Below are 19522 nucleotides of genomic sequence, written 5' to 3'. Positions count from 1 at the left end.
GTATTCCGCCGGCCGATCTGAGGAGGAAGTCTCAGACCATGACCCTGACTCGGCGTGCTTTGAACCCAGGCCATCTTGTCCATGAAGTGGTCAACAGAGACGTTCAGCAACCTCGTCTGAAGTCGCGGCACCCATTTACATCGGAGGCACATGCTTTGATCCATGAATGGCAGCAGAGATGGCAGTTGTCATCTTCGCCCCTGAAGAGTTTTATCCCAGATACGTCGAAATCCAACCTTGGCCCGGATTTGCAACGCCATGCATGGGTGAAACTCAACTGCCTGTGAACAGGAGTAGCTAGGTCGCTTTGAGGGCCAGTATGCATAGATGGGGGCCTCACCCAACATGCCCAAAGCTCACTTTGTGAGTGCGGAAAGGAAGAGCAGACGGCAGACCACATCATTAAAGCTTGTCACTTTCATCGACCCCCAAATAGAGCCAAGGGACTCTCTGAAGTTGATTTTTCCACACGAGACTGGCTACTCAACAGCAAGCTTGAGATCTGAATCTCCCTCGTTAGCAGCATACGAAAGAAGAAGATCCCTTCCTTATTAAAAGTGGCACAATAATTGTGATTTTACACTTTCGTTGTTAACTAAACATATTTCGAGATTCATCATCATCAGCCCATGTCATCCCACTGCTGGGTAAAAGCCTCTCCCAAATTCTGCCAATTTCTCCTGTCTCCTGCAATTCCTGTCCAGGCTGTTGTTCCAAGATAGCTGACCAGCTCGTCTCTCCATCTAGCTCGAGGTCTTCGTCTTTTCCTTACTCCATACAACGGTTGCCACTCTGTTGTGAGCTGACTCCATCTTTCATCTGTTATCCTACTCAGATGTCCAGCCCACCTCCATTTAATTCTTTTTACTGTTGTTAACACATCCTTTACTCTTGTTTGTTCCCTAATCCAGCTGTTCTTTTTCCGGTCTCTCCTTGTATACCCCAGCATCATCCTTTCCATACTTCGTTGTGTAGTCTGAAGTTTTCTTTCCATATCTTTGTTTAATGTCCAAGTTTCACTTCCATATGTTATGGCAGGTAAGATGCATTGATTGAAAAGTTTCCTTTTCAGACAATTTGGCATGTGTTTGTCTGTTAGTATATCTTTGTGTCTGCTGAAAGCTGCCCATCCTGCTTGTGTTTTTCTCTTTATTTCCTGCGGCTGATTCCCATCTGGCCAAATCTCTTGTCCTAAGTAAGTGTATTTGGATACATGTTCCAGTGTTTCATTTCCAATTTTGATTTCCTTATTATCTGCATACATGTTGAACATGACCTTTGTTTTTGACATGTTCATTTTTAGCCCCACTTTCCTACTGTTGCTTTGATGCCTTGAACTGTACGTATCTTAGTTTACACACGTAGTAGTCGATCTTTCATTTTGCTGATTTGACTTCGATTTTATCGATTTTCGCACTTTGTTTATTTTTTGGATCTGCTCATCAACTAGCAGATCCCCGAAACTTTATAAAAAAAGTGTGATAAACACTTTTATATCCATTTACTACTACACTGGAATGGCATCGCGTTACAGTTCATGTGATGATTGCAAGCAAACGAAGAAAGACGTTGAAAGTCGACAAAGTGATTATTGGTTGTGTCAAGATTGTGAAGACTTTAGACAGGAAAATCCTACTCACCGCAATCCTAAAGCCCGATTAACAAACAAAGTAAAAGATAATACTCAACTCGCCAAATATGTTACATCACTGAAAGATCCTAAGAAGAAACAAACTGCTAAGATCATAACCCCTAAAAGTACAGTTACCATGGTTTCCAAACCAAAGGAAAATAATTCCTCATCCACCAAAACCGCATCAGGTCAATGGACAGTTGCTCAAACTCCCGATAAACAGGCGGCGATAAAATGTGCCCCCAAAAACACTCAAACAGAAAAGGAAGCAAAAGAGTCCACGTCCTCAACGACGGCTGCCCCTTCTGTAGGTGGAAGAAAAGAACAAACTCCTCCAAACTCCAAGTGTGGTGATGTCTGCACCACGAAACCCGGTGATCTTACTTGCAGTTGTTTTATCTGTCAGAAAGACTATCACTTAAGCTGGGTTAAATTAACCAGAAGACCGTCAAAGTCATGTAATTGGTGTTGTGAACTTTGTAAAGATGTACCATCCCTTGTAAGAGAACTACGCAATATACTCTCAGATTGGCAGCGTTCAATGTACGAACAACAGCAAGAACTTAAGGCTGAAAATAAGGCTCTCAAGGAACAGATGAATGCGATTAGTTCAAAGCAGAATCAACGCCATCCTCAAGTTACAAGGCTACAAACCCCCTCTGTTGACATTGACACAGATATCTCATCGACAGATAATGAACGCGACCGTGATGATGGAGATTGGTTTTTGAGTGCTTGGATGACTGCATTTGTTTCCACCGAATCAAAAGCTTTTTCAGCAAGGCATAAGGGCAGCTGGTATTCCCTAGATTTTTCAACAAGTTGATTCACTGCCTGTAAGTGGTCAATTGTGGAGAAATTGCTCCTGAATCCAGCTTGTTCTGCAGGTTGATTTTCGTCCAGTTGAGTGGTCAATCTGTTTGTGATCACTTTGGTAAAGAGTTTATATGTGTGCGAGAGAAGGCTAATTGGCCGGTAGTTTTTAAGATCTTTTGTATCGCCTTTTTTGTGCAGGATAATAACATTAGCGCTCTTCCAACTTGATGGTATGGTGTTGGTTCTTAAACATTTCGTAAAGAGTTTTGCCAATGCTTGGATGACTGTGTCTCCTCCACACTTTAGCATTTCTGCCACGATATCATCTGGCCCTGGAGATTTCCATTATTCATTGACTTCAAAGCTGCTTCCACCTCATCTGCTCCCACATCAATGATATCTTCCTCTTCATGTTCTGGGACCAGATTTACATCAGGTACTGGGGTTTTGCTGTCATATAAGTCTTGGTAAAATTCTTCTGCTCTTTTGATTATTCTATCTCTGTCATTGATGATGGTACCATCTTCTTCCTTCATTTGAATGATTTGATTTTTCCCTATGACTAAGCTTCGTTTGGCCTTTTTTACACTCCTGTTATTTTCTATTTCTCTTCTGACGTGCTCTGTATTGAAATTGCGAATGTCAGTTTTCATCTTCTTTCTTGCTGATTTGCATAGTTCTCTATATTCTGGTGTATTGTGGTTTTCTTGTGCTGCCATGTCCCTTCTTCTGTTTAGTAGATCTTTGGTTTCTTGACTAAGCTTGTCTGTATTCCCTTTTCTTTTGGAACCAGCCACCTCATGTGCCTTTGTAGCTACTGCATCACTAATGTCTTCGTACATGTTTTCAACACTTTCTTCTACTTCCAATCCTTCAAATCTGTTTTTCAATTCCACTTCGAAGATGTATTTCTCCTCCTGTAATTATTTTGTTTAAATCAATTACCTTTTTCTTGGGAATGAGTTTCCTCCTTTCTTTACGGACATTGAAGGTTGCTATACATCTAACCAATCTGTGATCACTTCCTGTCGAAAATTTGTTGAGTACTGAGATATAACACTGATTTTCAAGAATAAGGGTAGTTTTCTGAACTTTTTTGGAGTACCTTTTCAAATTTTTGGTAAATTACGAGTCCAAAAAAAGGGTACATTTGTTGCATTTTTACTAGCCAAAATCTCATTAGGGGGTAAATTCTATATTAAATTACCAAGGTGCTAAATTTACTGGTAGGGTAAAACTTGTTTATGGGGTGTTTGATTTGGTCACGCATGCGTACACTGTGATATGTGAGTGGCCCCCGGGGCTCAGTGGTACCGGGAAGTGTTGCTGAATGGTAAGCGTATACAATATTTTCTTCAATATCACATATTTATGAATCCAATTGGCTTCAAAAATTACGTATTGACAGGTTAAAATTCTCACCATAAAAGTATAGTGAAATAACATCAAATCAAATTTATGCTCAGCAAACAACGTCCAATTATTTTTATCAGGGTTTTCTATACACTCGTATGTAATAAATTATGATTTGGGACTAATCAAAAACCTCGACGATTCAAGACTCTGTAAAAACAAATCAAGAATTATTTGGAATAATTGCAACTATGTTTATGATATTCATGATGTAAGCTAGTAGATGCATCATTATACCGGACTATGATATTTAGTGGCGGGATTATTTCGGTCCCATGCCATATCAATCTAGTTGGCATTTACTGGCATTTACTATAGAATGGAACCCTAAGATTCTTTACACGTACAGCATGAACAGTGTAAGAATATTCTGCCGATGTGTAGAATAACAATAGCTAAGGCTTGTATGATACCAAGTATCACATAGGACCAATGGTAACTGCTTGTCATCTGATAGATCCAACCTACAAGATAAACAAATAACATTTATCATATCAAAATCCTTATCTTGATTCTAATATACATTGTAATTAAGGTATGATCTTTTTTCATTTTTACAAGCCATTAAGGTCTATTTTCTTTGCTTTCAATCTGAATTCGTAGAAGAGAACCCAATGTCATATATAGGTATGATAGGCCCACTATCTACATCATGTATATGATCCTCTACTGAGTGACAATTCTACACCCTCTGTGGTCGGGATTCTCCCAACCGGGGGAAGTGATCATCTATCATATACAAATACGTCACCCACCTGGTAAAATGCCACCAAGAACACGACCAAATCCACTAAACCCGCGTACATATCCCATAGAGTTCACCAGCCGATCCTTACCAAACTCATCAAATAATACCACGTTATTGGTAGCGTACGTTATTCCAAGTCCTATTCCCTGACAAGCTCCTAAGATCAACATCCCAGCATAGGAATCCACCAAACCATCCAGGGCCAAACTCACCGATATTATGGCCATACCTATAGACAGGAAAAGTGAGTGAAGAAAGTGTTCATATTAACAAAAAAAATCGCAGTGATTTACAGTGCGCTATGCAAAGGCAGAAACACACAAGCATCAGCACACTTGTGCAGGAATTCGCTGACTATTGTGACACAAGACATACCATAATAAACAATTTAGCAACATGAGGGATATGTATAAAGACCTGGATCGTATTCTATCGAAATAACACATTATGCTGAGTCAATGTACGTTTCACTCACATCTATACGATTAGTGTCTTCGAAAAGAGCAGTATTGTGATGTGCTCTGAGTAATTTAATTTGATTATTTTTATTTGAGAAATAATAGAAAGGGGAAATCAAGAGTTTGTGTGTTATGACATGTTTTGGGGGAAACCCCTTTGGTTACAGTAAACAAACTCAATCAGAGTTATTAATAATCTTGGAAAATCCCCACTAGTTCAGAATGTTCCTTGTGTTGCACAATTGGAGAAATTCCCACGACTGTAAAGCGAATATGACATTATTTTTGGAATCCCACAGGAAGTGAATGTGACAGATTGGTCTATTAATAGATTCTGTGTATAAAAAGTGAAGCAATTTAGTTTGCTCTTGGCAGAATATGAAGATTGTAGACTTTCTATTATGTTTGTTGGTCGTTGTTGTGCTTCAAAAAGAGGCACATTTGAACCAATTTGTATTTTATACAGCAACGAAGGAGATTTTGAGAGACTTGCTGGAGTCTGATTTATAAAACAACACATCTGTCAATGCAGTGGAACAGTGCAGAAAAGAAGCCTGTTTCTTAGAGAAAGAGAGTGATTGGTGAAAGAAGCATCATTTTTGGAGATCGTAATCTGTGCAAGAAGTACAAAGTATTTGGAGAAAACAGCACCATTTCTGTGCGAAGATTTTATAAACAAAGGAATATAAATGCAAGTGTACAGTGGACTTTGCTGAACAGTGATTAAGAGTGCTATTGTTCAGAAAAAGGTTAATCTGGGACCCAAAGACGCCACCGTCTCCTTCAATGTTCATTATACCCCATATACACTCAAACTTATGAAGTCCTGCACGTCATCGTTGATCAAAGGCCCGTGCGTAATGGATCTCGATGGCACTGAGAACAGTGGTCTATCCTAAACATAAGCCAGGAGATCTCAGCCAAGTTGGAAACTACAGGGTGATCAGTCTTAGTTCGATAGTGCAAAAAACCTCAACAGAATGACCCTCAACAGGATCAGACCCAAACATGATGAACATCTGAGAAACAACCAAAATGGATTCCGAGTTTGTAGGACCACAGTCTGCCAGAGACTTGCTTCTCGAAGGGATCAAAGCCAACGAACTTATACAGCAGTAACTACTTTCATTGGCTTCAGAAAGGCTTACACCATCTACAGAGGCAAAATACTGAATACTGGGTTCCCGAGTAGCTCGTTAAAGCTATTGGCAAAAGCATGCAAAAAGAAAAGAAAAAGTGATTTCACCGGCGGAGAAACAGACAGCTATGAAATAATGGCTGGTATTCTGCAGGGGAACACTCGCGTTTGACTTTTCGACCTGAAAACAGCAATAGAGGGAAAGGAGGAGAAGCTTGAATTCCACCTGGAAAACAGCAAAAGCAGGCGTATTGTTCCACAGGTTGTCACTTACCTTGATTTCGGCAATACCATCGCGATGATATATGGCATCATTATGTCATCACCGCCAAGAAGATACTAATTAAAACCTTAATGTACGATCTTTTTAAAATTTTTAGATTTTTCTTTTTTTCTTCCAAAATGATAATATGCAATCATTATGAAAGTTCCCAATACATTTGGAAGCGAAAAAAACATTGGAAATTGGCAAAGAAACAACATCATAAACTTCACTTCTATCACTCGAAATATCTCGCACTTTTTGGATTACGACGGCGAGTGCGGCCTCAGAGTTAGTCTCCCACGCAGCCAGTTTGGTTATGCTCCCTCCACATGTGTAGCGGGAGCGTAACCAAACTGGCTTCGTAGGAGATTTTAATAATATGTCGGACAAATCTTAAAAGATTTGTGATCGTTCCGACATATTATTATAATCTGAAAAATTATGATTATGTCGGACCAACGGAAATTATCCCGTTTTACTACAAATAGGGCGAATTTGACAGTTTGCTCATAGATGTAAGTTGGAACATGTGTAAGTATTACCAATATGCCAAAAAACAAATCGGTTTTGAAAAAATAAAGGTATATTCTGAAAAAAGATCGTACGTTAAGGCTTTAGTGTCCAATGAAAATTATTCTCTAAAAGTATATTCCCCATCCTTTATCATACCTATTGTCCAGATTGTCCTGCTCGATGGATATTTATCCGCCACACTGGTTATAATTCCTGGCAGAAGTTGTCCTATACCAGCACCAACACCAGCTGTGGTAGAGATGAAAGACGCGCTCAAATTTGACACACCTTTACTGATAACATTTGGCACAAGATAAATCAACCATGCCATCTGAATAAACCGTATTATTGTCGTAACAACAATGATACTTATAAACTTCGGTTCTTTAAAAAGCGTAATATCAAAACTTTGAATGATGAAATTGCAATACTTTTCCAAAGTTGCTTCCTGCTTTTTGACTTCAATTGGTTCATAGTCTGTGACGTTTTTCTTATCTCTCCTGATCGACAATTTATTAGGATCTATTAATATAGCTCCCAAACTAGTTATGTGAAAAGCAATAGCGCCAAGAAATAATAGTGTCCCGCGCCACCCATACACATCAATTAGGAATGCAGTTAATGGTCCTAGTAGCATCAAGCCGAACGAAGTACCTGAAGCGATGAATGAAAATACAAAATATATGTGGTGTGATCATTCGTAGGTCAGACAAATTCAATTTTCAGTTTCTTATAGAATTGTAAATAGCATTTGCAAAGCTACATTTTGCAGAAAATTTCATGGAATTTGGACAACCATTTCAAAAGATATGAGCAGTAAAAGAGTTTCCAAAACAAATGAAAACAAAAGGAAATACTTGCTTTGTTTGGCTATATCTCAAAATCAATATTTCCAACTTCCGACTGATTTTCCTTGATCACATTATATATATTTACATCCTGGGAATGTAGCAAAAATGGTTCTATCATCAAGCCAAATGACATACCGTAAACGTTCGCCTAATGGCGCTATAGAGTTCATGGAAACGAGAGAGCGCCATCCCTGTAAATGCCGACTATTATCACTGCTCATTAAGGGTACGTGTAGTTAAAGGGTGAAACCTATCGACACATACAATTATGAACAAGATCGAACAAACTTGTTCATGATAATGCGGTAATCATTCACCTGATACGTTGTGGCCCAGTGAGCAGAGCATTAGACTATAGTGCGAGGATAAAGAGAACTTGTGCAGAAGATTGATGGTTCGAATCTCATGCAGTAATTTCTGACAGATTATGATGTCTGTCAATGTTTTTTTTCTGATTTGAGGAAGTTCTATTCTCTATTTTCTTGATTTTATCTTTAACATTGTTTATATAATTTTATTATTTTATCTGGTATGTGTCTTTTTTCATGATTCTTTGTTTTTATCGTTTCATTTTAGAGTAACTCAATCCATGTCCATTCAATCAAATGTTGTAATGAACCTATTTGATTGTATAGGCATTTGTTATGTGTGTGAGACACAGAGCGTGTTTATAGTGAGACAATCTTTCCGTTATTTAGCTAAACTACCGCGTAGTCTAGATTTGCAATGGTTAGTAAAACATAAACAAATATAGACTGCGTGGCAGTCCAGCTAAATACCGCATAATCTGGCTCACTATAAACACGCTCGAACTGTCGCGTGCGACAAGTCTTTCAATTCGCGCGAGTGTCCTTGCCTATATGCATCAGTGGTCATAAGAGGTATATCATTTTATTCAAAGGGGGGGGGGGTCCCAAATATACGGGGGTCATAAAGTCTTGGAAAGAATAATAGGAGGAGGTCATAAAATGTTTAATAACCAAAATGTAGGGAGTCACACGATGACCACAGAAAGTGTGTTATTTTATTCAAAAAGACTGATTTCAATACAATTTTGGGGTTTGGGATCATAACAGTTTTGTTGCCGAAATAGGAGGTGCGCAATTTTATTGACGCAGACTTTTTGTAAATTTGGGACCCCCCCCTTCCGAAAAAAATGATAGCCCTCTAAGAGGATTCAGAAGATAACCTCTGCCCCAATAATCCCTAGCTATATTTGTTTGAAACTGTTCCGCGGAGGATGTATCATAATAGGCTCAGTCTTCAAATGATATAAATAAAATTTGAATGAGTGAACGAACAAAATCATACAACGACCAACTGAATAGAGGCTGTGCATATGAAGTATCATCCCGTAAATATGGCGGACTACTCAAATGCATTCAACAAAAGCATGATTGCATCTACCGCGACAGTTCGTCTCACACACATAACAAAATGCACTACGATCAAATAGGTTGATGACAACATTTGATTGAATGGACTGCACTGTGCCATGATTACGGGGAAGAAACCGGTTCAAATCCTTTGTTTGGAGCCAATCGATAAACGCAAGGCCTCTATAGCTATCATTGAATACTGGCTAGGATTCCACAACACAATGAGAACATGTTATAAGGCGCTTTGGAAGGCACACAATACCCCAATGGCTTTCCATATTATGTGCACTCAATAACTATTCAGTATCGAAGCCCGGTATCAAAGTTACGTAATGTTACTATGTCAACGGAATTACGCGCTTAAGTAATGAACCACGATCGAAACAATCAGTACACAAAACAGGCATACCAAAATAGCGTGATCGTAATGATCGCCATACAAACAGTGCTTGGTTCCGATACCATCACGGAGTTACGTAACTACTTCGTGGTCTGATAGTTATATGATCAATGGTCTGATCTACTTGGTTTCGATCCTTTTAAGAAAAGAAATAATAGCTGATCATTTATAATGCATAAATGAATAAAGTAATGAAGTTACACAATTTGAAACATTGAGGCCGTTCTATTTTTCGAAAGTCATTTAAGTGTTAAATGTAGTGGAATATATCACGCATTGATAGGTAGCAGGTGGAGTCAAGTTTGTCAGCGGTTTTTGTTGCTGTTTGTTCGCAGTGCCTATTTATCTAAAAAAAAATAAGAAAATTTAAATTAAACTAAAAAAAATCACAATATTCGTTCGTAAAATGGGGACAAAATCCAAAAACATTTCTTGACCCTTCTTCACATAAAAGTGGGGGCAGAAATCAAGATTCGAACAAGTACCATTCACCATTCAAGGCGCACCCTCTACCGACTGAGCTAACGGGTCAGACAATAGAAGGGTGTAATTTTGAACTGAAGAATATTAAAAAATATGAAGAAATTACAATGTTATAAAAAGATTTACCAAAATGAGTTAGGTATAACGTATGAATCGATTTACAAATTAAGTCCAATGGCATTTTGAGAAAGAATACCAGAAGAAACCCCAAAACATTTGCTGCCATAGCAATTAACCTAGTGACCTAAAGTATTGGGTCATGTCACGATATTTTTTTCTGAGGTATTATGTCCAGGTTGCTCAATTTAACATACACGTATCCTTAATGCTGTTGAGATTTTACAAGGATGGCGCTCTCACATTTCTAAGAATCCAAAAGCGCCATTAGGCGAACGTTTACGGTATGTATAATACGTATACTAATAATCTCGTATTGTGTATTAGCCTTTTTTTGAAGTATGGCGGGCACAAAAAGAGAGGGCGTACTTTGGTTTGAGTAATCTTTTGTATGCTTCTCTGCTGACAAAAGATTACCCAAATCAAAGTACGCCCTCTCCTTGTGCCCACAAGATTTCAAAAAGGCTTATTGGGAATATTGTGTTCTTGGCTTTGTACCTGTCATTGCAAAGCCATTGGCTAGACTGAAGTTAGCTTCAAAGTACCGTCCCAGAACAGCAAATGGGACATCGTTTACGAAGCCGAATCCAAGACCTGCAAAAAGATTTTTTTTAAAACGCACTGCTTTTTATGTTCTTTCCCTGTTTTGTTGTCGTTTATTTTCACGTGCTGATTTTTATATTATCACAGTCTAAAATGTAAAAAATGGCCATAATTGTGTTTGATATTTGAACAACGGTGCGAATGATTTAATTATTAAAACCCAATCCAACACAAGGGATGAAATCAAAACTGGGCGGTTTCGTCCGGTTGGAGCCGGTTTATATTGTTCTAAATAATAACGGACCGCGTTTCCACTACCGATAACCGCCAGTCGAATGGCGGCCGAGTTTTGATTTCATCCCTAACCAAGCCCAATTCCAGGTGCAGGACGATATGAAAGAACAATAAAAGTAAAGGCTCTTATTGCGATTTCTGCATTTGATTTTCATAACAGGTGATATTATGATAATACAAATTTTATAGCAACTTAATTGTCGGTTTAACATGACGATATAAGCCATGGATCCTCAATTAAGTTGGTTCATGTGGTACCATAATTGCAGACAAAGGTCTGAAGTGCTACGCTCAATTTCTTGATCTCATGTGTCACTTTACAGTGCCACCAGCTGGGAAAGCCTTATTTGAGCTAAGCCATTACGTGGATAGTGCCTTAAAATATTAAAGCAGAAAGATCCGAGAAAAACACAAAATCACGGGTCATATTCGTCATCCTAATCTTTCACCTATTTTAAGGTTCAACCAGTCAATAGCAAGAGCTTGGTGCTATTGTACTATTAACAGTTCAATGATTAGGATGTCGAATATATAATAACCTTTGATTTTCGATTTTTCACAGGTCCTTTTGCTTCGATTTTCGGGTATTGTCAACGTAATGATTTTTTCTAATTTTAAGTTATACCGACAACAACACAAAGAAAAACAGCAAGCTGAATTATATTGGTCGCCAAAGAAGCAAATACCAATCCAAAACAGAGGAATATTCCACCAGTCATTACAACTACACGACATCCAAGTCGCTTGGAAAGGCCGCCAACAATAGGACCTGAAAAACAGGCAAGAAAATCAAATAATAATAGCAGCATAAAGGGCAACATATTGTAACAGTGATGGCCTAAACAAAACCTTTCGTGCCCCTGTCTGGCAAATGCTTTGTTACCCGCTCAATGTTAAAAATCATGCCCCCCCCCGAATTCCCACATTACCCCTGGTGTAAATAGTGATCGTTCCCTTAATATTAATTAGCAAGAACAGTTTCAATAAACATTTTTTACCAGGTTCGCCGTCGCAAATAATAAAGGAGACAAGCAAAAAAAGTGATCACGTCTGGAAATCGAACCCAGGACCTCAGGTTTACGAGACCTGTGCCTTAACCACTCGGCCACAGGAGCTTCATGATTAGGCTGCTTGAAATTCGAACCTATAAGCGGTCACTTAAACTTTTTCAATCTCATATATGTATACAATGGATCATAATTCTGATCAATGTGATCAAATGCATTTTCAGTTTCCATGTTTGACACCTTTGGCAATATTGGGAAGAAACAGGAAGTCAGGCAAACAAAACTGAGACAGAGACTAGACATTAGAGTCAGAGACCAGCGTTCTTACCTGTAAAATCACCGACTGATACAGAAATTGAAACCATCATACCAAGAAGCCATACATCTTGATTGAAATGGTCTTGTAATGGTAACAAAAGCACACCAAAAGATTTACGTAACCCTGTGTTCAGAGACTTCGTCAGGAAACAACTGAATAACACAGCCCATTTCCATCCACACGAAACACGCGCTTTGACGCCAGATACCGGAGGATCCATACTTTAAAATTAATTTCCGCTCTCCCCGTGGCTCTTCTGGTAATGACGGGGCAGATGACTACACTTGACTGTCCTGTAAAAATGCCCTAACCAGCTATCTACGGCGACCCCCTTCGTTCACCTGGTCACTTGTGCCTGGCCGAAGATTCGTCAGCGTTTTCTGCTAGATTTTAGCTGTTAATGCCTAGATATGCTCGACATAAAAAAAAAGTTAACGGCCCTATATGCCCATCGTATATGCGTGTTCCAGCACAGATACTCTATGTGTTGAATACAATGTGGTTCCAGCCGGTAAAACAAGTAATAATTGTTATCGTGTCTATGCAAAGATTCTTGGTATACTTTAATTAATTTCGCTGCCATCTATATAGACTATATAATTGCACAGAGTTACTTATATGTTGCTATCCTTTCGCATGTTTTAATGGGCATATAGTTTGTGTACCTTTCCAGTTCTTTCCAATCCAAGTGAGCACAAATCAGCTGGGACCAAAGATGTTTTACTTTAGTAAAACCTAGATGAGCATATCTGTATACCGCTGCGTGGCCGCAAACGTAACCGTCTCGGCTGAAACATGCATGTAAATTGAATCAAAAAAGGTACGGCAAGACTTTTTCGCATCACGTACGTCGAAGTTCACTTTCCAATTATGCAATCTGTAGTTAGGATAACGAAAACGACTGGTAAGCAAGTCTACTAAATTACCTCAAAATCTGAAGGAAAAAAACGGCGGACCCGTCGCCGGACCTTTTCCTGAACTAATACATCATATCTAGCCATTGTCAACATGGGGTCATCGGTTTGAATATTTTCCTTATATAAAAAACTAACACCTCCGCTATATGGTTTTTCATGATATAACATAAATGGAAAGAAAAGTGCAAATGCTTTTCGTGTTTCGAATCGGACGAGTAACAAGCTCTATGACGTCATGATGTAAACAACGTCCGGGTCATTAATAATTAATTAGGTAAACCCAAATATGGAAACCTCCAAAACTATGCAAATTAGGTGTTCGACGAATCAGAATACGATCAGCCCACCTCCAAAATTATGCAAATGAGTTGAGGCGGTTACGTGAACATGAACACTAATGCGACTCTTGTGTATACCGACCTCTGTGGCTGGGACCGAAACTAGACCTATAGCACAACACGGAGAGTGCATTGATCAAAGTCACCAAGGACACTACTTTTGAGATTGATTCAATGAAGGTAGCTTTACTCGTTCTGTTAGATATGAGTGCGGCAGATCATTGGGTGATACCACTCGCTTGGCAGTTCCCAAAGCAAATAACACTGCCTTTGGTGAAAAGCGATTTCAGATAAGTGCTGCCCAAGCCGGGAATGAACTCCCCAATGCAATCAGATCTGCGCCATCCATTGATACGTTCAAGAGACTGTTGAAATCATATTTATTCTGATGTAACTTGTATTATTATGTTTCTTTTTTATGTTTGAAAACATTTTTATATGAAAATTCATAAACCAATCAGCGATTATTGTTATTTCTAGATTGTCGCCAGACGGTCCGTTTAGTGACGAAGGAGCACCAACCTGCTGGGACCGAGACTATAGACTATGGATACAGCAACTAGCAAACAAAACTCGTTCAAGCAATAAGCAATAATAAGGAGCACAAGTATTGGCTGCTTGTTTTAATTTTGACATATTTGTATTTGTTTAGGATATTCAGAGGTGAACATAACTGGTACTTTCATTCTTTTGCAAATTGTATTATTGAGTAAAGAATAACAAAAATTAAAATTGAATGGAAATCGTACTTTATGGCTTTAAACTATTTTTATAAGGTCCATTATATTGTGCAGCATGGGAATGTTTGTGAAATTGAAATACATTATTGTGCTATTTTTTTAACGAAATTTCTTTTTGTATTAACATTGTGTCGCAACACGCCAGGTGTTGCTTTTTAAATAATCGTTTCATGTGAAATTAAAATTTATTATCATGATTATAAATTTCAGTAAAATTTTACTTGTTAACGATTTTACTTTTCGTATGAAGCCTATTAACTTTATGTCTCAACATACCAGATGTTTGCTATATTGTGTGCGTGTTTTTGTTATCAAACCATCATTTCATGATTACATGCGAATCTGGATAAAATCCCTACTTTTTATTTATTTATTTATTTATTTATTTATTTATTTCATTCTTATTTAACCTGGGTTAACCTTTCAATGCACTGGCATTGTTCTCCCAAGGTGCCCAGGTGGCACAAGGCCAAACTTTTTAGTTTACTACATTGGGGTATTCCATTTGAACACTCCACCTATGGAAGATTTTGGAAATATATGCCACAGTGGGAGTGTGAATTTCAAAAGGAATAAACACATTAATAGCAGCTTCATTTGAAACACACCCTCCCTCAGTGGATGATTCATGTTGAATCTTTCTCAGAGGGTGTATGAAATTCAAATTGAGCTGCTAATGTGTTGATTCCATTTGAAATTCACACTCCCACTGTGGAAGATATTTCCAAAATCTTCCACAAGGGTAGTGTGGATTTTAAATAGAATAGGCCATTACTAGTAACCTTCGTCACACTGAGCCACTTTATATAACACAAACAAGGAAGAGGGACGTTCCTCCCCTAAATTAACATTAAACTTCATATACTGTTATATTTGAAACTATGTAGATATGGGTTTCCTCTATCCAGTTATACGAAATAAGTAAGTGTGAGCAGTCCCCATATAATGTCGCTATGACGTCGTAATGTGAGCGCGCCCTCACAAAAATGATAAATTCTGGCGATGTACAAAAGTATAGGCAAAATTGTTTTCCAAATCTTTTTACAATTTGACGCTATCCATATTTGTTTAACGATTTTTAACAATATATTTTAATTGTAGGGCCTAATGTTTAATGCTTATAAGCATGGCACCGGCTTTTCATTTCATTGAAATTCTCAGGATTCACTTGTTGAACCGTAAATTTAATTCGAACATAACATCTGCCATTATGGCACATTACCATTTTTGGTAGCGTTATAGGCGGGGGCACGTGCACCCCAATCGAGTGCAAAATTTAGAAAATCACATAGGAAAATTGCCAAAACCGCTTGTGCCTCCCAATCACACCCGCTGCTCCAATCATGGTTGGTGCTCCCCCAAATGTGTTGACCCACGCTACACCACTGAACACTCTAGTCTGTAATATTACACAGTGAAGTATTCTTATTGAACACCCAGTGGTAGAAAAAACCAACACTAGTCTCTAATATTACACAGTGAAGTATTCTTATTGGACACCCAGTGATAGGAAAAACAACACCAGTCTCTGATATTACACAGTTATTAGTATTCTAAATGGGCACCCAGTGGTAGGAAAAACAACACCAGTCTCTAATATTACACAGTGAAGTATTCTTATTGTGTACCCAGTGGTAGGATAAATAACACGAGTCTCTAATATTACACAGTTATTAGTATTCTAATTGGGCACCCAGTGGTAGGAAAAACAATACTAGTTTCTAATATTACACAGTGAATTATTCTTATTGGGCACCCAGTAGTAGGAATAACAACACTAGTCTCTGATATTACACAGTGAAGTATTCTTATTGGGCACCCAGTAGTAGGAATAACAACACTAGTCTCTGATATTACACAGTGAAGTATTCTTATTGGACACCCAGCGGGAGGAAAAACAACACTAGTCTCTGATATTACACAGTGAAGTATTCTTATTGGGCACCCAGTAGTAGGAATAACAACACTAGTCTCTGATATTACACAGTGAAGTATTCTTATTGGGCACCCAGTAGTAGGAATAACAACACTAGTCTCTGATATTACACAGTGAAGTATTCTTATTGGACACCCAGTGATAGGAAAAACAACACTAGTCTCTGATATTACACAGTGAAGTATTCTTATTGTGTACCCAGTGGTAGGAAAAACAACACTAGTCTCTGATATTACACAGTGAAGTATTCTTATTGGGCACCCAGCGGGAGGAAAAACAACACTAGTCTCTGATATTACACAGTGAAGTATTCTTATTGGACACCCAGCGGGAGGAATAACAACACTAGTCTCTGATATTACACAGTGAAGTATTCTTATTGGGCACCCAGTAGTAGGAATAACAACACTAGTCTCTGATATTACACAGTGAAGTATTCTTATTGGGCACCCAGTAGTAGGAATAACAACACTAGTCTCTGATATTACACAGTGAAGTATTCTTATTGTGTACCCAGCGGTAGGAAAAACAACACTAGTCTCTAATATTACACAGTGAAGTATTCTCATTGGTCACCCAGTGGTAGAAAAAACCAACACTAGTCTCTAATATTACACAGTGAAGTATTCTTATTGGACACCCAGTGATAGGAAAAACAACACCAGTCTCTGATATTACACAGTTATTAGTATTCTAAATGGGCACCCAGTGGTAGGAAAAACAACACCAGTCTCTAATATTACACAGTGAAGTATTCTTATTGTGTACCCAGTGGTAGGATAAATAACACGAGTCTCTAATATTACACAGTTATTAGTATTCTAATTGGGCACCCAGTGGTAGGAAAAACAATACTAGTTTCTAATATTACACAGTGAATTATTCTTATTGGGCACCCAGTAGTAGGAATAACAACACTAGTCTCTGATATTACACAGTGAAGTATTCTTATTGGACACCCAGCGGGAGGAAAAACAACACTAGTCTCTGATATTACACAGTGAAGTATTCTTATTGGACACCCAGCGGGAGGAAAAACAACACTAGTCTCTGATATTACACAGTGAAGTATTCTTATTGGGCACCCAGTAGTAGGAATAACAACACTAGTCTCTGATATTACACAGTGAAGTATTCTTATTGGGCACCCAGTGGTAGGAAAGACAACACTAGTCTCTGATATTACACAGTGAAGTATTCTTATTGGGCACCCAGTAGTAGGAATAACAACACTAGTCTCTGATATTACACAGTGAAGTATTCTTATTGTGTACCCAGTGGTAGGAAAAACAACACTAGTCTCTGATATTACACAGTGAAGTATTCTTATTGGGCACCCAGCGGGAGGAAAAACAACACTAGTCTCTGATATTACACAGTGAAGTATTCTTATTGGACACCCAGCGGGAGGAAAAACAACACTAGTCTCTGATATTACACAGTGAAGTATTCTTATTGGGCACCCAGTAGTAGGAATAACAACACTAGTCTCTGATATTACACAGTGAAGTATTCTTATTGGGCACCCAGTAGTAGGAATAACAACACTAGTCTCTGATATTACACAGTGAAGTATTCTTATTGTGTACCCAGCGGTAGGAAAAACAACACTAGTCTCTAATATTACACAGTGAAGTATTCTTATTGGACACCCAGTGATAGGAAAAACAACACTAGTCTCTAATATTACACAGTGAAATATTTTTATTGGACACCCAGTGATAGGAAAAATAATACCAGTCTCTATAATAGTACACAGTGAAGTATTCTAATTGGACACCCACTGATAGGACAGAATAACACTACTCACAAACCACCAGTGGTACACAACAAAGTATTCGTACTGGTCAAAAATCGACATTGGTTTCAGATGTTATATAACCAATAAAGTTGTTCTTATTTGTCACAAGACAAATTACATCAGTCTCTAACACAATGTATTATTTTTTATTGGACACCCAATGGTAGGAAAAACAACACTACCCAGCAAACACAAAACATTCTAAACAGAATGTTATTTAAGTGTTGCCAAAAAATGTTTGCACAAAATATTTTACAATAACGTTTTAAAAACATTTTCATGACCTTTACATAACACGACATTTAAATGTTATTAAAACGTTTTGAATAAATGTTTTCAAGAAAAATTTTGCGTTTGCTGGGTAGTCTCTAATGCTACACTTTGAAATATTCATATAGATATTGGACACCCAGCGACCTCTAAATGTAACACAATGAATTGAATACATGAATACAAAAGCCACCTAAGTCCATGGGAAGTGATTTTGAGAGAAAAACCTGTGTATCATTTTAATTCCTTCAGTTAGATTTACCTGGTCAATATGGTAAGTTTTACGTGCAAATGAGTGGATTAACCTGTATTAGGTATGACGATTAGCATTTCAGGGACTTCGTGGGGTTCATTTTAAATTTTGGACTTAGGTGGTTTTTTGAATCATATACAAAGACAACAATGTTAGAATGAGATTACCACTAGTAAGATAATACAAAATAAAGCGCATTTTTTTTTTTGATTTGTGAAATCTTTATTGAGGGATTTAAACTACTTCAGTAGCAAGCACTGCTTTCCAAGCAGGCCCTCATACAATGATATTTACAAAATTATTACAGAATATTTACAAAATAACATGATATTTAAAATGTATACAAAAACATCAATAATAAGTATGAAAGAAAATAAATGCATCCCAAGTACATGAACGATATAAATCTAAAATACATACAATATAAAAATAAATGATTATGATTTAGCAGAAGTAATGATGCATGTCTTGAATTGATGCAATGACAGAGTTTCAAGGTTTACACGATGTGATGGTGATAAGTTATTCCATAAGTTTGCAGCTCTTACAATAAATGTATGTTTACCACTATTAGAATTGTATTTAGGCACGATCAATGTGTTAGAAGAATGACTCCTTGTATTGTGATCATGAGCATTATGAACAAATTCAAATTGATTACATAAATATTCAGGACAAATATTTTTGATACATTTAAAGGTAAGAATAATCATGTGATTAGACCATCTATCACAAAGTTTAATCCAATTTAAAGAATTTAACATATCATCTACTGGTGTTCTGATATCAGCAAAGAGAATTGTTCTAGCTAATCTGTTGTGAAGTACTTGAAGCTGATATTGATTGGTTGCAGAACAGTTAGACCAAACACTGCTGGCATAGTCGAAATG

At 37.8% G+C, this 19522-nt stretch overlaps 2 protein-coding genes across 2 annotated transcripts; both read right to left on the bottom strand.

Annotated features, from left to right (window-relative positions):
* Positions 1-2751: 2751 nt before the first annotated feature.
* Positions 2752-3291, bottom strand: LOC140155347 (uncharacterized). Its single transcript, XM_072178160.1, has one exon. The coding sequence runs from the start codon at positions 3289-3291 to the stop codon at positions 2752-2754; it is 540 nt and encodes a 179-aa protein (XP_072034261.1).
* Positions 3292-3617: 326 nt separating this feature from the next.
* Positions 3618-13011, bottom strand: LOC140149108 (monocarboxylate transporter 13-like). Its single transcript, XM_072171318.1, has 6 exons — positions 12387-13011; positions 11677-11820; positions 10713-10808; positions 7141-7638; positions 4618-4839; positions 3618-4326 (listed from the first exon to the last, which is right to left on the bottom strand). Exons 1-6 carry the CDS (start codon positions 12595-12597, stop codon positions 4190-4192), a joined length of 1308 nt encoding a protein of 435 aa, XP_072027419.1. The 5' UTR covers positions 12598-13011; the 3' UTR covers positions 3618-4189.
* Between the last annotated feature and the right edge of the window lie 6511 nt (positions 13012-19522).

This window comes from Amphiura filiformis, chromosome 1 (genome assembly GCF_039555335.1).
Source record: "Amphiura filiformis chromosome 1, Afil_fr2py, whole genome shotgun sequence".
Classification (NCBI taxonomy): domain Eukaryota; kingdom Metazoa; phylum Echinodermata; class Ophiuroidea; order Amphilepidida; family Amphiuridae; genus Amphiura; species Amphiura filiformis.
The sequence above is the reverse complement of the archived record's forward strand: the minus strand, read 5'-3'. Positions and strand labels throughout refer to the sequence as shown.